This window comes from Mustela erminea, chromosome 12 (assembly GCF_009829155.1).
Source record: "Mustela erminea isolate mMusErm1 chromosome 12, mMusErm1.Pri, whole genome shotgun sequence".
In the NCBI taxonomy this organism is placed as follows: domain Eukaryota; kingdom Metazoa; phylum Chordata; class Mammalia; order Carnivora; family Mustelidae; genus Mustela; species Mustela erminea.
In genome coordinates this window covers 80429924-80449514 of record NC_045625.1, presented here as the reverse complement: position 1 = coordinate 80449514, position 19591 = coordinate 80429924, and the positions used below count along the sequence as shown (strand labels likewise).

General features: G+C 37.8%; 1 protein-coding gene across 1 annotated transcript in view; it reads left to right on the top strand.

The window, feature by feature from the left end:
* Nucleotides 1-19591, top strand: part of C12H9orf85 (chromosome 12 C9orf85 homolog) — a 66634-nt gene that overhangs the window by 36663 nt on the left and 10380 nt on the right. Inside the window, exon 2 of the mRNA XM_032306761.1 lies at nt 4852-4958. Coding sequence (XP_032162652.1) covers nt 4852-4958 — 107 coding nt within the window. The remainder of the gene's footprint in view (nt 1-4851; nt 4959-19591) is intronic.

Below are 19591 nucleotides of genomic sequence, written 5' to 3'. Positions count from 1 at the left end.
GGGAGAAGCAGGCTTCTTGCTGAGCAGGGAGCCAGACATAGGACTCGATCTCAGGACCCTGGGATGGATTGTGACCTGAGCCAAAGGCAGATGCTTAACCAACTGAGCCACCCAGGTGTCCCAGTTGTATTGATTTTGAAGATAATTTATGCTCAACCATGTTCTGGCCATATTAAAAGGATTTAAAACAAAATAGTTTATAATTTGAGAGTCACATCCTAAAAGACAGATTTTTTTTTTATTTTTTATTTATTTTTTTTAATTTGACAAGACAGAGATCACAAGTAGGCAGAAGGACAGGCAGAGAAAGAAACAGAGAGAGTGGAAGGGAAGCAGGCTCCCGGCCAAGCAGAGAGCCTGCTGCGGGGCTTGATCCCAGGACCCTGGGATTGTGACCTGAGCCGAAGGCAGAGGCTTTAACCCACTGAGCCACTCAGGCACCCCTAAAAGAAGGATTTTTAATGTTATTAATCATATAAATTCTTGCTTCCATGTCTAAAGGTCTTTTATCCTCTAACCATATTTAGAATAAGGGGATACTAATAGAAATTAAAAATATATATATACTTTTAGGGGTGTCTGGGTGGCTCAGTCATTGGGTGTTTGCCTTCAGCTCAGGTTGTGATCCCAGGGTCCTGGGATCGAGCTCCACATCAGGCTCCCTGTTTGGTGGGAAGCCTGCTTCTCTCTCTCCCTCTGCTGTGTTCCTTCTCTCACTATGTTTCTCTCTGTCAAATAAATCAATAAAGTCTTAAAAAAAAAATATATATATATATATATATATACACATGTGTATATATGAACTTTTATATATAAATAGGCTATAAAAATCCTATTCTGGAGTACTACTGTTGGAGCTATATTAGCACCAAAACCTTATAATGCAGGGGAAGAACAAGGCTAGTTCTTGGAAATGGATTTTCAGCAGCACTTAGAATTGTTATTTTCTTCAATTTTAATTTAGTTAAAAAAATTTTTTTAATTAATGAAGGGAAGTAAAATATGCCATTGTTTACCATTAACATTTCTGAAAGAAATATGATGTACAGAAATACCCCGATGAGAAATAATTAGTTGTTCTTGAGAGGTATTCAAATTCCTTCCCCCCATAAGAGTATCGTCCTTCTGTCAAAGGATACTTTATATTTTATAAAGTGTTTTTCAGTATCAGCCTATTGATACAGATACTATATTTGTAGTTTGCCTCTTGGGTGGTAAAGTCATCTAATTTCTTCTTGAGATTGCTGTATTGCATCTTAAAATATGCCTTGTCTGTGAACAGAATGTTGATAGCAGAAATAACATTTACTATAAAATGCGTTGTATGAATCAATGATGGCTAAGACTTTACATATATGTTAAGTAAGAGTGTCTTTTAATATACCCTAAGTTTATTCTGACTTAGTGTTTAATTCATAAATAAGGTTTTCTTCTTTAGCTAAGATTCCTAAGTTCAGTGGAATCTTCTCTGAAGTTCTTTCCCTTTAAAGGTCTGGAAAGTAGCTTCTAGAAGCTTTCTAAAAGCTTCTTTTAGAAAATGATCTTTAAAGTCTTTTATATCTATGAAATTGAGTTTTGATTTTATATTTGGACATGCTTAAATCTTAACCGTAATAACCTATGATTTCTACCAGGAGGAATATGCTAAGATCAATTGCTAAAATAGGGTTAGTTGTAAACATAGGTGTGAGTAAGGTAAGACTGTCATCTTCTTTGCTCCAGGCAGAACGATTCCTAGAACTAGGATTTAGCTTTCATTGCTCACATCTCTGGAATTCACTTTTTCTAGTTTGCCAAAATATAGTAAGACAAGGTACACAGTTTTCTTTCTTTTTACAACTCTTTTTAAGTGAAAGTACCGTTCACTTTCATTCTTATGCTCATTCATTTCTTGACACACGAAAATCAAGTTCAGTTTTGTAGTAGTGCCTGTTAGTCATGTGAACTTTCTACAACATCTCCATTTACACTGTTTCACACATCACTCACAGGCAAGTTTCCACAAAGACCTGTTTTGTTCCATTGTCCAATCCACCCCAAAGAAACCAGTTTGCAAGCTATGTGCAGCTTTGTCAATCAAGATGAACTGGTCAGGAATTGGATACAGAAACAAACAAGAAACCAAATAATGCTTCCCAGTTGACAAGCAGAGTAACAAAATGTTTTGCATTCTAAGAATATTCTATTAAGAAAGTTCACATCACATTCATATTGTAATCATAGTTCAAGTTGTTAGCTTGTTTCCATTACTATTAGAGTTAGGAAAATATAAATAATTTTTTTTGGTGAGATATTCTAGGCAAGAGAGGGCACTGAGAACAAATGATGAAATGCGAATTTTAGCTCTGGGTATTTCTTAGCAAGTCTTATGTGGGATAGCTATGTAGCAAGTTTAATGAGAAGAGGAGTTTGGTATTGGATACAGATTTCCTTCTTTCTGGCAACAGTTAGCAGTAAGCAAGAAATATAGGGTGATGTAGCATTTATTTTTCCAGGTACTCTCCATCTAGGTCAGGGAAAAAGGAATACCTATACATAATTGCTAAGTAACAGAATATGTTTTTCACCATAGAGTTAAAATCAAACATAAATGTATTCACAGCTTAATTTGTGGCTTTTGAAAAGACCCTTGAAATATTTTCTCTTTGAGTAAATGTTTTGTCAAATTATTTTTTTTAAGATTTTATTTATTTGATAGGCAAAGATCACAAGTGGGCAGAGAGGCAGGCAGAGAGAGAAGAGGAAGTAGGCTCCCTGCAGAGTGGAGAGCCTGATTCGGGGCTCGATCCCAGGACCCTCGGATTGTGACCTGAGCTGAAGGCAGAGGCTTTAACCCACTGAGCCACCCAGGCGCCCCTTTGTCAAATTATTTTATCTTTTTGTTTAGAAATTTAAAGAATATCAAGCCCTGTTCCAAAGTTTTGTTTTTTTTTTTTTTTCAAATGATCTTTAAAACATTGTGCTTTTAACTCAGCATCAGATAACCTCCCAAAGAATCTGTGTCTTTTGTGATCCTTTTCTTTCTTTTCTTGAGAAATTAAAAAAGGAAACAAAGGAAACAAAGAAAACTTAAAATGTTCCTTTACTCATTATTCCAACGATAGGCAAAGACCAGGCTTCCACAGCCAAAGTAAGAGAATTCTCAGAGTACTTAGTGAATATAAATAGTCTGGGTCCTGAATCACATGAATATGTTATAGAATTTAAAACTACTGGGGAAAACACATGACACGTTTAAATTTTTTTCATTCTCCTAATTTCCCAGCACATTTTGAGAAAAGATCATAATAAATATGGTGTGTTTTTTTCCCCTATAAATCTCTTTTCCCACCACAGATATTTCCATGCACACATTTATTTTCTGTTTTTTTTTTTTTTTAAGATTTTATTTATTTATTTGACAGAAAGAGAGACAGTGAGAGAGGGAACACAAGCAGTGGTAGTGGGAGAGGGAGAAGCAGGCTCCCCGCTGAGCAGTGAGCCTGATGTGGGGCTCAATCCCAGGACCCTGGGATCATGACCTGAGCCAAAGGCAGACAGTTAACGACTGAACCACCCAGGTGCCCCTATTTTCTGTTTTGAAGAAATCAGATTAGTGGGGTAACTTTTCCAAAACATTTTTTCTTTACATGAGAAGGTGAAAGTATTAAATTGAAGAATTAAATGCCTTTGTGCTTCCAGCTGCTTCTGCCTGACACTCCTTTCTCAGATGTCATGGTCTCTGCTCTCTTCTATAGACTGACAGTTTAGGACTGTAATTTCTCAGTGTATTGTCTCATTTCTCATTGGTAAGATTTGAATTGTTGGAAACAGTCTTTTTTTTTTTTTTTAAAGATTTTATTTATTTATTTGATGGACAGAGATCACAAGTACGCAGAGAGGCAGGCAGAGAGAGAGGAGGAAGCAAGCTCCCTGCTGAGCAGATGTGGGGCTCGATCCCAGGACCCTGGGATCATGACCTGAGCTGAAGGCAGAGGCTTTAACCCACTGAGCCACCCAGGCGCCCCTGGAAACAGTAGTCTTAAAATATGCATTAGGTTTTCTTCTTTATTATTACATTATTTTTGAGGTATAACCTATATATAGTAAAACGCACATGTCTTGACAGTACAAACTTGAGTTTTAACATTTGCACACATCAGAATCAGTGGGGGGGGCGGGGCTTCTAAAATGCTCCTGCCAAGAGGTTAAAACATTTCCTGGATGATTCTGAGCTACACCTAGTTAAGAATCTTTGCCTTTGGGGGGTGCCTGGGTGGCAAAGTCTTTGGGTGTCTTCCTTTGGCTCAGGTTTTGATCCCAGAGTCCTGGGATAGAGCGCCACATCGAGCTCCCTGCTCAGTGGGAAGCCTCCCTCTCCCTCTCCCACTCCCCCTGCTGTAATCCCTCTTTCACTGTCTCTCTCTCTGTCATATAAATAAAATCTAAAAAAAAAAAAAAAAACAAACTTTGCCTTTGTAAAGAATCAACTTGAAAAATACACATAAAATTACACAGAGTATCATAAAATGTTAAGCAGATTAAATTTAGGTTACTATTTAAAAAATACTTAAGGGGCACCTGGGTGGCTCAGTGGGTTAAAGCCTCTGCCTTCCGCTCAGGTCATGATCTCAGGGTCATTGGGCTCTCTGCTCAGCAGGGAGCCTGCTTCCCCACTCCTCTCTCTCTACCTGCCTCTCTACCTACTTGTGATCTCTATCTGTCAAATAAATAAATAAAATCTTTAAAAAAAAAATAAGTAAAAATAAAATAAATAAAAAATACTTAAATTTCTCATGTACCTTTTTTACGGGGTTTATAATGCTGGCTCACCAATGAAATTCTTACTTTGTTTTTCTGTTTGGTTTTAAGAAAATTAATGCAAAGCTTCATGATGGAGTTTGTCAGCGCTGTAAAGAAGTACTTGAATGGCGCGTAAAGTACAGCAAATATAAACCATTGTCGAAGCCTAAAAAATGGTGAGTTGTGTTTCTTAATTATCTTACCAACAATATATGTATCAGCTTATTATTTCTTTCCCCAATACCCAAAATTATATCCAACTAAATACTAAGGTAGATGGAAAAAAATCTCCCATTCTCCCATGGAGAATTCATCTTACATGCTGATTCCTTCTTTATAAAATGGATTCACCCTTTCCCACCCTATTCTTTTTTGGTAAGATTTTATTTATTTGTCAGAGAGAGAGAGGGAGAGGGTGCTGGGGAGAGAGAGAGAGAGAGAGCAAGCACTTGTGCATGTGTGCGCGCGCTCGCACACACACACACACACACACACGCAAGGGGAGGGACAACAAGAGAGGGAAAGCAGACTCCCTGCTGAGTGGAAAGCCTGACGCTAACCTAAGATCATGACCTGAGCTGAAGGCAACTTCCTGAGTAAACCATCGGGTGCCCCCCTTTCAGTCTTTTTTTCATGTTCTTTAGCATTTCCTCCCAAAAGAAGATACTTTTAAACAATTCTGATGGGTTTTATTCTCAGTGGCCCAAATAAGCAGTAGGGAAGTTTCACAAGTGTTGGTGCTATCCAAAGCTAGATTTCCATGAACAAATTAACTGTGTTTTCTGTTGTCTTCTCTGTAGCTGATCGTGCCATAAGCCATGTAGTTTTAGTTTATAGGCCTACTATATTATTTGTAGCTTTCTAGAGGCACCTGGCTGACTCAGTTGGTGGAGGATGCGACTCTTGATCTTGAGGGTGTGCGTTTGAGCCCTGTGTTGGCTGTAGAGACTTCTTAAAAAATAAAAATCTCTTAAAAACAAAAAAGGGATTGGGGTGCCGGGTGGCTCAGCTGTTAGGGATCTGCCTTTGGCTCAGGTCATGATCCCGGAGTCCTGGGATCAAGCCCCACATCAGGCTCCCTGCTTGGCAGGAAGTCTACTTTCCCCTCTCCCACTCCCTGTGCTTGTGTTCTCTCTCTCACCGTCTCTTTCTGTCAAGTAAATAAATAAAACCTTTAAAAAAAAAAAAAGATTTCTTTCTAAATGTTGGTATAACTTTGGGTGCCTGGCTGGGTCAGTCAGAAGAGCACGTGACTCTTGATCTTGGGGTCATGAGTTTAAGCCCCATGTTGGATGTAGGAATTACTCAAAATAAATATATTTAAAAATTTTAAAAAACTCTTAAAAAAAAAAAAGAATGGTTGAATGTGGACACCTCAACTCAAGGGTCAGCAACTCTGTCCTATCTTGGAGTCATTGAAGTCTTTGGAATCAGGAAAGGTCATGATAATGTTGCCACTACCTAGGTAATGTGGTGACCCAGAGCTCTTTGAGAAACTTCAGGTAGGTCAAGGGGATGACGGCTGAGAGGACCTCAGGAGCTGCTGTTCCACATCACCCTAAGGCCAATGAGGTTAGCTCACGGTGAGTGCAAAATGAAGGATATGTAATATTTATAAATTCCCAATTATAGATAACAAGACATTCAAGCAAAGGAAGATACAATAAAGAATAATAAATGTAATATTTGTATTACATTTATATTACATTACATTACAATAATAAATGTAATAAAGAAGTCCAACCTAATGTAGAACAAATGATTATTCATGAGAGACTAAGAAGTTGTCAGTTAAACCAAGGTCTGAACATGTTCCTGAGGATGTCACCTGCCTGGCCTAGAATATCATGAATTTCAAATTACACTGAACACTTGGCACCTGAGGCATTTTGGAAAACCTAGCTTTCAAACTCCAATCCAGGATTGAGAGTGTCCTAGAAAGTATGACTTAACTATATTCATGTTGCACTCTTTGCATATTAACACTTTACCAACATTATAAGGGATGAAAGATTCTGATGGTAACATAACTTAGAAATTTTGAATGTTTTACTCCGGCTAATCTTGCTTAGAAGTTAAATTTGTCCTTTGTCAGAATTTATATGAGAAGTTTTCTTGGACATTGGATGTGTCTTTTGTGAAAAGATAATTTTCCAGCACCCCAAATATTGTCATTGATGAAAATGTTGAGTATTTTACTAGTCTAGCTATCTTTTGCCAAAGATTATGTAGCCAAATGATGTATATAAGGAAAAGTTCAACAGAACATAAAATGGTAAGAGGAAGGGGGACTATTTATAGGTGAACCTTTCTTTTGTAATGAAGTAATATTCTGAATATTGGGAAAATTGAAGCTCTTTTATCTTACTCATTGGGCTTATAAATCACCAAAAATCATGGATGATTAGCAAATTTCCATTGCTCCTGCGATCTAATCCCAAATATTAGACCCAAGAAAGAATTAGACGTCTAAACTCTTCCATGTTATCTGTTTTGACCACAGAAGCAAAAACTGTATTGTGTTTGTACTTGGCAGAGGAGGTCTCATGTTTCCTTTTCAGTGATGTGACATTCTACAGGATTTTTATGATCATGTTCTTTATGACACTTTGTCCCAGTTACTGAAAACAACCCTGGACCATGCCAGAGATTTTTGGAAAAGATGTCCTAACTGGAGCTGTAAGAGCCAAAAACGTGTATTTGCTGGGGGTGGGTGGGATGATTGTCAGTCGTGAGAGGGAGGAGGAAAAAAAGATCATCCATTAGTGCTACATAAACAGTGTGATCCTGGTACTACCCTTGGTTATAAGGTAGGGTTTTTTTGTTTTTGTTTTTTTAAGATTTTATTTGTTTGAGAGAGAAACAAGTCAGCGGAGGGGAAGAGGGAGAAGCAGGCTCCCTGCTGAGCTGGGAGCCCAATGTGGGGCTCTATCCCAGGACCCTGGGATCATGACCTGAGCCCCAGGCAGATGCTTAATGACTGAGCCACCCAGGTGCCCAAAGGTAGTTTTAAGTATCATTGAATACTCAGATCTTCAAGTCTTTATGGAAGAAAGCGAAAGGCTTATAAAGATAATGCTCAGCTTTTCACAGCTTCTCTTCTTTGTAAGAGCTGAGATGAGCCACCACCTTATTTCATGCCTGGCTGGTTTTTTGTTTGTTCTATATTTCTTTCTTTCTTTCTTTTTTTTTAAAGGGCAACTTTTTTTTTTTTCTTTTAAGATTTTATTTATTTATTTGACAGACAGAGATCACAAGTAGGCAGAGAGGCAGGCAGAAAGAGAAGAGGAAGCAGACTCCCTGCGGAGCAGAGAGCCTGATTCGGAACTTGATCCCAGGACCCTGAGATCATGACCTGAGCTGAAGGCAGAGGCTTTAACCCACTGATCCACCCAGGCGCCCCCATGCTTGGCTGTTTAATCAGAGCTCAGGTTACTCTGTAGCAGGATTCCCACTCATTTTGGCTTATGTGTTTTGATTTTAGAGCGAGTTCTTGCTAATCCCCGGTTAGAGGGCTTCTTAGGTGCCATCAACAACTCCTGGACACCCAAATGGTTTAATCCTTAGACTTAAAGATTGCTTATATATGTAAGAATTGAGGATCAGAATGAGTCTGAATCTTTTTATATAAAACTTCATTTTTTGAGGCACCTGGTTGGCTCAGTTGTTAAGCGTCTGTCTTCGGCTCAGATCATGATCCCAGAGTCCTGGGATCAAGCCCCACGTAGAGGCTTCCTGCTCAGCGGGAAGCCTGCTTCTCCCTCTCCCTTTGTCCCTGCTTATGTTACTTCTCTCTCTTTCAAATAAATAAAATCTTAAAAAAACTAAACAAACAAACCAACCCTCATTTTTCAAGGGCCCTGGTTTTGACTTTCGAAAAAGAAAACCCAAAGATAAATTAAAAGCATTCGTTACTATGCTTGGTCAGTCCTAAATCACTCAGGAATCCTGTAAATAACCTTGAGTGTGGAACTGAATTATTGGAAAAGCAAGAGATCTTAAAAATGTTAAATGATTTGTGTAGCTCTTAAAGAAGAAAGGAGTCTTGACATTTTTACTTAAAATTCATTTATCAAATTATTTTCCAGCTATATTGGAAATACAGATGGTTAAAAGATGATCCCCTTCCTCAAGCAATGCAAGACAAGAAATAAAGTTGGTTTGGTTTTTTTTTTCTTTTTTTCTGGGCTCAGACGGATTATATGTTTTAGCCAAGATCAGAAAGTAAAGCAGATGGAGTTAAGATTCAAATGCAAATTGCTCCCATTCTAAAGCCATGTTTTCCTGTCCTCCTACAGTGATTTCTCAGTATTATATTTATTCATTCAAAAAGCGTTGTTCTTCTCTTCATCTGAGCCTAATGCTATATTAATTTTTATAGTCACCCATCTTGTTTATGAAAGTTATCCACTGCTGAGTACCACATGTATAGACCCGCTTATTAATTAATTAATTGAATGAATGAATAAATAAATAAATGGAATTAATTAATTAGTTAATTAAAGTAAGCTCGATGCCCAAAGTGAGGGTTGAGCTTAGGACCCTGGGAACAAGAGTTGCATGCTCTACCAACTGAGCCGGCCAGACACCTCATTTTTTTTTTTTTAAATACACATGTCCAAATAAATAGATTTTATATTCAGACATTGAAATGCCTAAGCTAGTACCTAGAAACTTCTTGTGCCTTGTATTTCAGGTAACCAAGCAACCTTTTTCAAGTATTACTTTAAAAGTGTTATAGGCAAATACCCATATTTGTGTTAGAATCTCTAGCCTGCTTTTTTTCTCCTCCTACTCATAAAAAATAATTTACCAAGAATACAATGTTAGCTTATGTTTAACATTACCATAGTAGTAGAAGAGAAAGGAGAAGCTAGTATAAAACAGCAACAGACCACAAACAAATTGGGCTCTGAGCTTAGAAGTGGATCTATATGTCCCCCGCATTAGCAGTTCTCAAATGGGAGGGGTCGATTGTGGCCCCCCCAACCACGTGACATTTGGCAGTGTCTGGAGACAGTTGTGTGTTTTGTTTTTTTTTAAAGGTTTTATTTATTTATTTGCAGACAGTGAGAGAAGGAACACAAACAGAGAGGGAACCACAAGCAGGGGGAGTGGGAGATGAAGAATCAGGATTCAATCCCAGGACCCTGGCATTGTGACTTGAGCTGAGCTGAAGGCAGATGCTTAACCAGCTGAGCCACCCAAGTGCCCCTGGAGACAATTTTGATGGTCTTGATTTGAGAAGTTGGAAGGGATGCTACTGGCATATAGTGAGTAAAGGCCAGATGCTACAAAAAATCCTACAGTGCATAGGACAGCCATCGCATCAAAGACATACCCAGCCCAGCATGTTACTAGTGTCTTGGTTGAGAAACCTTGGTGTATACAAAATACATGGATACTCACAGGGCCAAGCCCCACTGAAACTTGACATATATCTTAGTCTAGTAGTTTTCAATCTTTTCACCTGTAGAATTCTTTATTTTTTTATTTTTAAATAAGCTTTATGCCTAGCATGGGTTGTTGGAACTCACCACCTGGAGATCAAGAGTTACATGTTCTACAGAATGAGCCAGCCAAATGCCCCTCAGCTATAGAATTCTTGAATAAAACAAAAGCTTAGCCAGGGATCCACTCACTCCAATAGGCCCAAACAGAACTGCCCTACACCTTAAATGCTGCAAGAAGAATGTCAGTGGAGTATGCAGCTCTTGATCTCAGGGTTGTGAGTTCGAGCCCCATGTTGGATGTAGAGATAACTTAAAATATAATCGTTTAAGAGTAGATTTCATTCTAAAAAATATTTTAAGTGAGGAGGGCAAGACCTAGTGTCACACACCTCTTTGACTCTCTGGCCTGTTTTAGGACATGGACGTGCTTAATGCTTAAAACACTGTTTGCGTTTAAATGGAAGTCACTACCCCTGGTTCTCATATTGTCGGTATTGACCGATAATTTTTAAAATTTATTACCCCACCGAAACCCTTACCTCTTCATACTTCATTGTATTAAATAAATTCTCCTCTATCTCACCTTTACTCAACTACGTCCCTTGGTCCAGAGTTTGAATAAGCCAGTATTTTGAAAAAGACTTATTTCACATAAAAGTTTCAAGGGCTCCTGTTAGAAAGAGTTGGGTCTCCCGCAGCAGGGGGCTAAGTAGAATTTTTTCTCCCCTGGGAAGTTACTTGTGCATGTATGCTAATAGTGTGTGGGAGTGTGGGAGTGGGGATGAGGTTCTTCAAACTGTGAGAGAAAACGAAAAGTCATAGTATTCGGGAGAGAATGAGAGGAGGCTGAGAGGCTTCGAAGCCGGCCATGCCACCCTGTCTGTCTTGTCTTTCTGACCAGATGCTTGCCCCCTTTACTCCAGAACTTGCTTCTAACCGAATTAGCCAAACTCTGACACTCAAGATAATCTTTTGTAAAGCCACCCTGTCTTTTTAACATTCTCTATTTTTGTGGTGGTGTAAAATAAATAGCATACAATTTATCATTTTAACCACTTGTAAGTGTACAGTTCGGTTGTGTTAAGTATATTCATATTGTTGTGCAACCGGTCTCCAAAACACTGTCATCTTGCAACTGTGAAGTCTTTACCTATTAAATAGAGGCTCCCCTTTCTCTGCTCCATCAGCTCTTGGCAGCTTCCATTCTGTTTTCTGTTGCTATGAATTTGGCTACTTTATTTTTTATTTTTTTAAATATAAAAAATTTATTATTTTTTTAAATAAATTTTTTTAAAGTAGGCTCCACTCTGGGCTCTAACATGGGGCTTGAACTCAAGACCCTGGAGATCAAGAGTTGGAGGCTTAACTGACTGAGCTACCCAGGCACCCCTGAATTTGACTACTTTAAGTACTTCATATGAATGGAGTCATAAAAGTATTTGTTCTTTTGTGACTGGCTTATTACATTTAGTATAGTGTTCTCAAGGCTCATTGTTGTTATAACATGTGCCAGAATTCCCTTCCCTTTTAAGACTAAGTAATATTCCACTGAATATATATACTACATCTTGGTTTTCACTCATCTGTGTGGACACCTAGGTTGCTTCTACCTCTTGGGTATTTTGAATACTGTTATGAGCGTTGTGCAAATATCTCTTCAAGACTCTGCTTTCAATTTTTTGGCATGTATATACACAGAAGTGGGATTGCTGGATCATAGGGTAGTTCTTTTTTTTTTTTAATTGTTTTAGGAACCTTCATACCCCTTTTAATAGTGATTGCACCATTTTACAGTCACACCAACAATACGCAAGTGTTCCACTTTTCTCGATATCTTTGCCAACATTTGTTTGCAGTTATTTTATTTTAAAATATATATTTTAATAATGATATTATTGAGAATCACCAAGAAATTAATGCATAGCAATTATATTTTCTTTTCTTTTTTTTTTAAGATTTTTTTTTTTTTTTTTCTGAGAGAGAGTGAGAGAGAGAGAACAAACAAGGTGGGGGAGAGGGAGAAGCAGAGTCCCCGCTGAGCAGGGAGCCCAATGTGAGGCTGGATGCTAGGATTCAGGGATCATGACCTGAGCTGAGGGCAGACACTTAACCGACTGAGCCACCCAGGCACCCTGCAATTTTATTTCCAAAAACATTTTGCATAGCTTTTGCTATCAATGAAAAAAATAGTAAAACCATTATCCAAAATAACTATTAAGTCATTAGTAATTTAACTGTTTTTTTTTAAATGGAAATTAAGTTTAACTTTATATTAATAAGTAACCGAATATTAGATTTTATAAATTACAAATAAGATAGTTCTAAGTAAAAACTATTATTATACCCCATCAGTAAAGACATTAACAAATTCTAAACTAAAGTAAGTACTAATACTCTTTCTTTTTTTAAAGAGTTTATTTATTTGAGAGAGCGTGTGGGAGAGCTGGGGGAGGGGCAGAGGGGGAGGGAGAAGCAGGCTCTCCACTGAGCAGGGAGCCGGGTATGAGACTTGATCCCAGGACCCTGGGATCATGACCTGAGATGAAGGCAGAGGCTTAACTGACTGAGCCACCCAGGCACCCCAGTACTAATACTCTCTAAAGTTATGAAAGCAGCACAAATAAAAAATCAAAAAGTGCCATTATAATCCATTTTTCCTACTCTAAATTACTGAATAAACACTTCACAAATTAAAGGAATAGTCAGTTTTTTAATGAATTTTACCTTAAAGATACTCATTATTTCAACCAAACCTTACTTTTACCTTATTCACAAAATTAATATATATATTTTAATACACATTTTTTTAAAGATTTTATTTATTTGACACAGAGAGATCACAAGTAGGCAGAGGGGCAGAGAGAGGGGGGGAAGCAGGCTCCCTGACGAGCAGAGAAACTCATGTGGGGCTCGATCCCCCGACCCTGAGATCATGACCTGAGCTGAAGGCAGAGGTTTAACCCACTGAGCCACCCAGAAGCCCAACAAAATTAATATTTTTTAAAAAAGATTTTATTTATGTATGTTTGTATGTGTGAGAGAGAGAACATGAGATCAGGAGGGTTAGAGGGAGAAGCAGACTCCCCACTGAGGGGGAGCCCAATGGAGGACATGATCCTGGGATTCCAGGATCATGACCTGAGCCCAAGGCAGATGGTTAAGCGACTGAGGCACCCAGGCACCCCAATATTTTTCTTTTATAAGAGACTATATTCATCATAGGTGGAAAGTAACTGTCACATAGAACTTGCTACATAGAATTTTTTTTAAAGATTTTATTTATTTATTTGACAGAGAGAGATCACAAGTAGGCAGAGAGGCAGGCAGAGAGAGAGGAGGGGGGAAGCAGGCTCCCTGCTGAGCAGAGAGCCCGATGCGGGGCTCGATCCCAGGACCCTGAGATCATGACCTGAGCTGAAGGCAGAGGCTTTAACCCACTGAGCCACCCAGGCGCCCCCTACATAGAATTAAATTTGAGGTGGCAAAATCAAATTCTGTTTGTAGTTATTTCAAATAGCATCTTCAATATATAAGACGTTGTGCTATATATTATAGAAGATGCCAAAATCAATCTCCAACACCAAGGAGTTTACAATCTTTTATGAGAGATAGGCCCACAAATAATTCTTGGGCAGATTGAAAAGTGTCAGGTATAAGTAAAAGATGAAAGAGACCCATAGGGTACAAGGTGAGACTGCAGAGGACTAAGAAAATGAAAATAGGAGCGGTAGATCTAGAAAAGATAGAAATTAAAGGTAAAAGAGTGCTGTAAACGATGTTTGTAGGACACCCTGTGAGGAAATCACCAGGGCAAGGACGAAAAATGAACAAGAATCCCATGCTCCCTTTGATAGATAATGTGGATAATCACGAGGTGTCTCCCTATGTATGGTCTTTTGGTTCTTTTGTTCTGAGATCCCTGGCTGACTCAGTCTGTATAGCATGTGACTTGATCTCAGGGTTGTGAGTTTGAGCCCCACAGAGGGCAAAGGGATTATTTAAAAAAACCAAACCAAAACAAAACAAAAAGTAAGGGTGCCTGGTTGGCTCAGTCGATTGAGCATACAACTATAACTTCCGGGTTGTGAGTTTAAGCCTCACCCCGGTGTAGAGTTTACTTAAAAAAATAAAATAAACATTTTAAAAGAAGTAAACATTGTTATACACTACAGTGTTATCAGTCCCTCCTGTTATCAGTCTGTGACAATGAACTATATAGTTTGGGCTCTTTGGTTATATTCTTCAGCCCCAGCATTTGGTATAATAGGTTGAGACTCTGATGGTTAATCAGTGACTCTAGAGTTGCGTAAGCCCATTCCAGGAGTAGTAAAATGTCCCCGAGTGGAGTTTTGCTCACAGGTTACTCTTTTTTTTCTTTTTTTTTTTTTTTTTAAGATTTTATTTATTTATTTGACAGAGAGAGATCACAAGTAGGCAGAGAGGCAGGCAGAGAGAGAGAGGAGGAAGCAGGCTCCCTGCCGAGCAGAGAGCCCGATGTGGGGCTCGATCCCAGGACTCTGAGATCATGACCTGAGCCGAAGGCAGTGGCTTAACCCATTGAGCCACCCAGGTGCTCCCCACTTTTTTTTTAAGATTTTATTTATTTACTTATTTAACAGAGAGAGATCACAAGTAGGCAGAGAGAGGGGAAAGCAGGCTTCCCACTGAGCAGAGAGCATGATGTGGGGCTCGATCCCAGAACCCTGAGATCATGACCTGAGCCAAAGGCAGAAGCCTAACCCACTGAGCCACCCAGGCGCTCCTCTCCACTTATTTTTAAACACACTTATTTAAACACACTTATTTAAACCCACTTAAACACTTATTTTTAGGCCTTGTGTGGACACAAGGAGGTGAATTGTAGCTTTTTGTACTCAAAATTGTTGGACTTTAGAGATACTGTTTCCTTAAAAGCATTTTCTAAGTAGCATATGATATAATTCTTTAGTGTGGTTTCAGAATCTTTCTATGTTAGCAGATTACTTAGAGTCACTGCAGGAAGTGTGACTTTATAGAACTCTGTCAATGTTGAGTTTGTATTATTTGTACATCAAGGGTGGAGTACCATAGCTCTTTGTTTACGAAAGCACCTAGTCATCGCATATTACGAGTATTACAAGTGGAGCTGAATTATGCTAAAGGTTAAAGTGTAATAATTTAACCAGGAAATGAAGACAGTGCCAGCAAAGTTGTTACAGAGTAAAATAAGCCTTTTACTTGTCGCAAGTACTAAAAACATAAGAACAGTTCTTTTTCCTTTAGTATTTATTATCTAAATCAGTGGTTTTTAAACTTTTTGTTTCAGGACCGCTTTGTAACTCTTTTGAGAAAGCTTAGCTTATATGGGTTTATATGGGTTTTATCTATTGCTGTTTATTGTATTAGATATGAAAATGCAGACATTTTAAAAATAATTATTTACTCAATAATATGAATATAAGCAAAATATGCCCAGTAAGTATTAATAACTTTTTGTGAAAAATAACCTTAGAAACAAAAATACTAGTGAGACAAGTGGCATTGTTGCACATGTTTTACAAACTTCTTTAGTGTCTGGCTAGTAGAAAAAAAAGGAAAGAAAAAATTTTAAAAGGAGTAAAAGTAAACTTTAGTAGCTTTTCCCAGATAATTGTAGAAATCCTCTCAAGAGTTGCATGCTCTACCCTGTGAGCCAGACTGGTCCCCATGCCCATGCGTGATTTTATAACATACATTTGCTCGTTTGGAAAATATTAGTTCACTGAGTTCTACTGATCTTCCAAATGTTGATATGTTTTATTATACAATATAAAAGTATGTTAATATCACAGCAGTGTCAGTAGAAAAATCCGAGTTTTTCTTTTTGTTTTTTAACTGAGTTTTTGGAGGTGACAAATACAGTGATTACTAGTACAGTTCGGTGCCCCTGTCTTTTGTTCATGCTAAGGTGCCAGCACTTTTAGAATTCATTATGAAGAAAGAGACTCAAAGAGAGTGACTTTCAAAGATTATATGACAAGAGCATGTCAAAGCTGTGGTAGAATCTCGGTCTTCTAGGTCAGTGCTATTTTTAAAATAATATCTGTTAGTATTTACAGGGGCTAATTGAAAACTTCAAGTTTTGTCCTGACTTTCACCCTTAAATATGTCGTGAGCATATTTTAGCTTTTAATTACTTTTTCTATCCTATTGTGTTTTTCATTATAAAAAAGTAAATATGGCATAATTTCTAAAAAGGTGTACTACTGTCTCCTTTGTCAGTAAACATGGTTAATAGGAGTGACCTGTGTTTTTATTTGGCCATGGTTTCCACTGAAATGATTAGTTTTGATTTATGTGTGGTCAAGATTGATTGTTTCTGGGAATTAGATTTCGTGGAGAAATAGAAAGAAGGCAAATCCATGATTATTTTAACGTCTCTGAAGTTCGTTGAGCATTGGACTTAAAATACTCAAAATATATCCATTTTCAAGGGAAAATAGGTAAAATTTATATTTAGGTGAATTTAACGTTTTTCTTTACTGTGTATTTTTTAAGAAAAAGCCACTCAAGAGTGATTAATTTTCAGCCACTTTAAAAGATGTTTCATGATATTTTACAGATTTTATGACAAGTTGAAAGGTGTGTCTCTTATCATTAAAATAATATCTAAACCATTCCATTCTTAAGATCAAGATTCCTTGAGTCTTGAGGTGAAAAAAAATGCAAAAATTCAATTACTTTCAGACCTTGTTTCATTCTACTCCCAGTGAAGGCATAAAGCCTGAATTAAGAGATTTGAAAGAGAAGGTGCACAAGGGTCCTACTTACCTGCAAGGGAAACTGGAAGCTTGTTAAGTGTAAGTGTATAAATTCATATTACATTTCCACAAACATATTTCACATTGATAAAAAGGAAATGTTTTGAAAATCTGTGTGTCTCCTTAAAAGATAGGCATACTTATAGGGCTGCTAACCTAATAAAACCTGGCTGTTTTTCAGAGTGATCTTAAATTTGAAAAGAGTATAGTTGATTTCAGCAATAGAATGCCTGCTGGTCTTTGAATTGGCCATTACAGTCTCAACCAGCAGGAGGAACACTGGAAAACGCCCACCTTTAGGCAGTAATACTTTGATCTGGTCAAGAGTCTCAAGTGGTAATGTGCATAGGAATTTCTTAGTTTAACAGATTCTTAGGACCCATCTGCAAGATTTTGAGCGTGTAAACAATGGCTGTAACCCAGTTATCTGCATTTTAATAAGCTATGCAGGTGTTGGAGACAGTGTTAAGAGTCACTGTTTTGGGGACTCAGTGGGCTAGAGAATTTAGACTCTGGGATCTTTTAACTTCAGATTCCAAAACAGGATATCCCATTTTAAAGCATATTTTACATGTAAATTTTAACATTAACAGTTCTGTAAATACAGTTTTATCCCTTAATTAGCAATTTGAATTCTTAAGGATTGGTTTAAGCCAGGATTCCCTGGTATGAAACAAAATATTCACAGAAATGAAAACATTCTAATTTCCCTGAGGTCTTTGATGAACCTAACAAAGACATACTTTCTTTAAAATTATTTTAAAACTTTAAAAAAATTGAAACTAAAAGAAAACCTGAAGCTTTTCGTAATCCATGTGGATTGTTAGAACTTCATCTGTGTGTTCTAATGATGTACATTCTTTAAATCTGTTTTTATTGCAGAGTAATTAAATAAAGCTTTCTGGAAATCCAAAATATAAACCTACCAAATGCTTTAATAAGAAATTTTTAATAATTATTTTCACTTAGATTGTATATCAGAGAGGTTTTTTGTTTTATTTTTGTTGTTGTTGTTTGTTTGTTTTAAATTCTAACTTAGGTTTTTGTCTGCCAGGTCTCTTGAAGATATGATTTTTATGTGGTAAATTCATCCTTTTTAGTGTACAGTATTAAAAAACAAAACTCAACTGAGTAAATTTTAATGATCTTATTAGCTTTATGTTGATTCATGAATCAGTCCATACAGTCTAGCAGACAGAAAGGAGCTCCAAGGAGGTATGTGAAATGAAAGATACTTAAAGGCAGAAGGGAGTGGGAACAAGGAAATTATACTAGACAAAAAAGCTGGTTGGTTATCCTAGGCAGCTTTCCTCTAGGGGCTGACAGGGATCTGTTAGGCAGGTCACCTAACTAGTGCTGATGAGGAGATGCCTGACTGGTGCAGGATTCCATTTCTGGCAGAGCTGAAAGTGGACTACATCTTGGTTTGGTGACTTGGGGCTTAGCTTAAGTAACTCCATTTTGGGCCTCCTTTCATGTTTTCAGCAACAGTTTTGTAAGTTTTGAAAAATGAATACAGTTGTGAGACTAATACACAATTAAAATATAAGACAGTTGGTTCCGTTACCCTAAAACTTTGTAGTCACTCCACCTACTGTGGGATCATTGAATGCAATAGCCAAGAAAGAACTCTTTTTTTTTTTTTTTTTAAGATTTTATTTATTTGTCAGAGGGATAGAGAGCACAAGTAGGCAGAGTGGCAGGCAGAGGGAGAGGGAGAAGCAGGCTCCCCGCTGAGTGGGAGCCCTTTGCTGGGCTTGATTCCAGGACCCTAGGATCGTGACCTGAGTGGAAGGCAGACACTTAACTGAGCCACCCAGGCACCCATTCTTTTTTTTTTTTTTTTTTTTTCCTTTAAAGATTTTATTTATTTATTTGACACAGAGAGACATAGCCAGAGAGGGAACACAAGCAGGCTTCTCACTGAGCAGGGAGCCTGTTGCAGGACTCAATCCCAGGACCCTAGGATCATGACTTGAGGTAAAGGCAGATGCTTAACAACTGAGCCACCCAGGAGCCCCCCTCGTTCTTTTGTTGTTGTTGTTGTTTTGTTTTTAAGATTTATTGGGTGCCTGGGTTGCTCAGTCAGAGCAGCCCTCAGAGGGAGCCTGCTTCTCCCTCTCCCCTCTACCTGCTGCTCTGACTACTGTGCCCTCTCTCTCTCTCTGTCAAATAAACAAACAAACAAATAAATAAATAAATAAAATCATTAAAAAAAAAAAAAAAAGACTGTAGCAACCAGCACCTACTTGATCAAAACTATTCAGGCTATAAATCAGGCTTATGGGCTAAAAATGAACATTTTTCTGCTTCAGTCTTTCATCACACCCATACTCTCAGGCCCTAGGAGACACTGATATATCTCCATTTCCTATACTTTAACCTGTTCCAGAATGTCCTATATATACAATCATATAGCATATGGCCTTTTGAGACTGGCTTCCTTAACTTCATAGTAGATTTGAGATTCATCCATATTTTAGTGTGGATGAGTAGTTCGGTAAAGATGGACTACTGATTGTTCATTCACCAATTGATGGACCCTTAGGTTTTGCTAGTTTTTGGTGATTATGAATT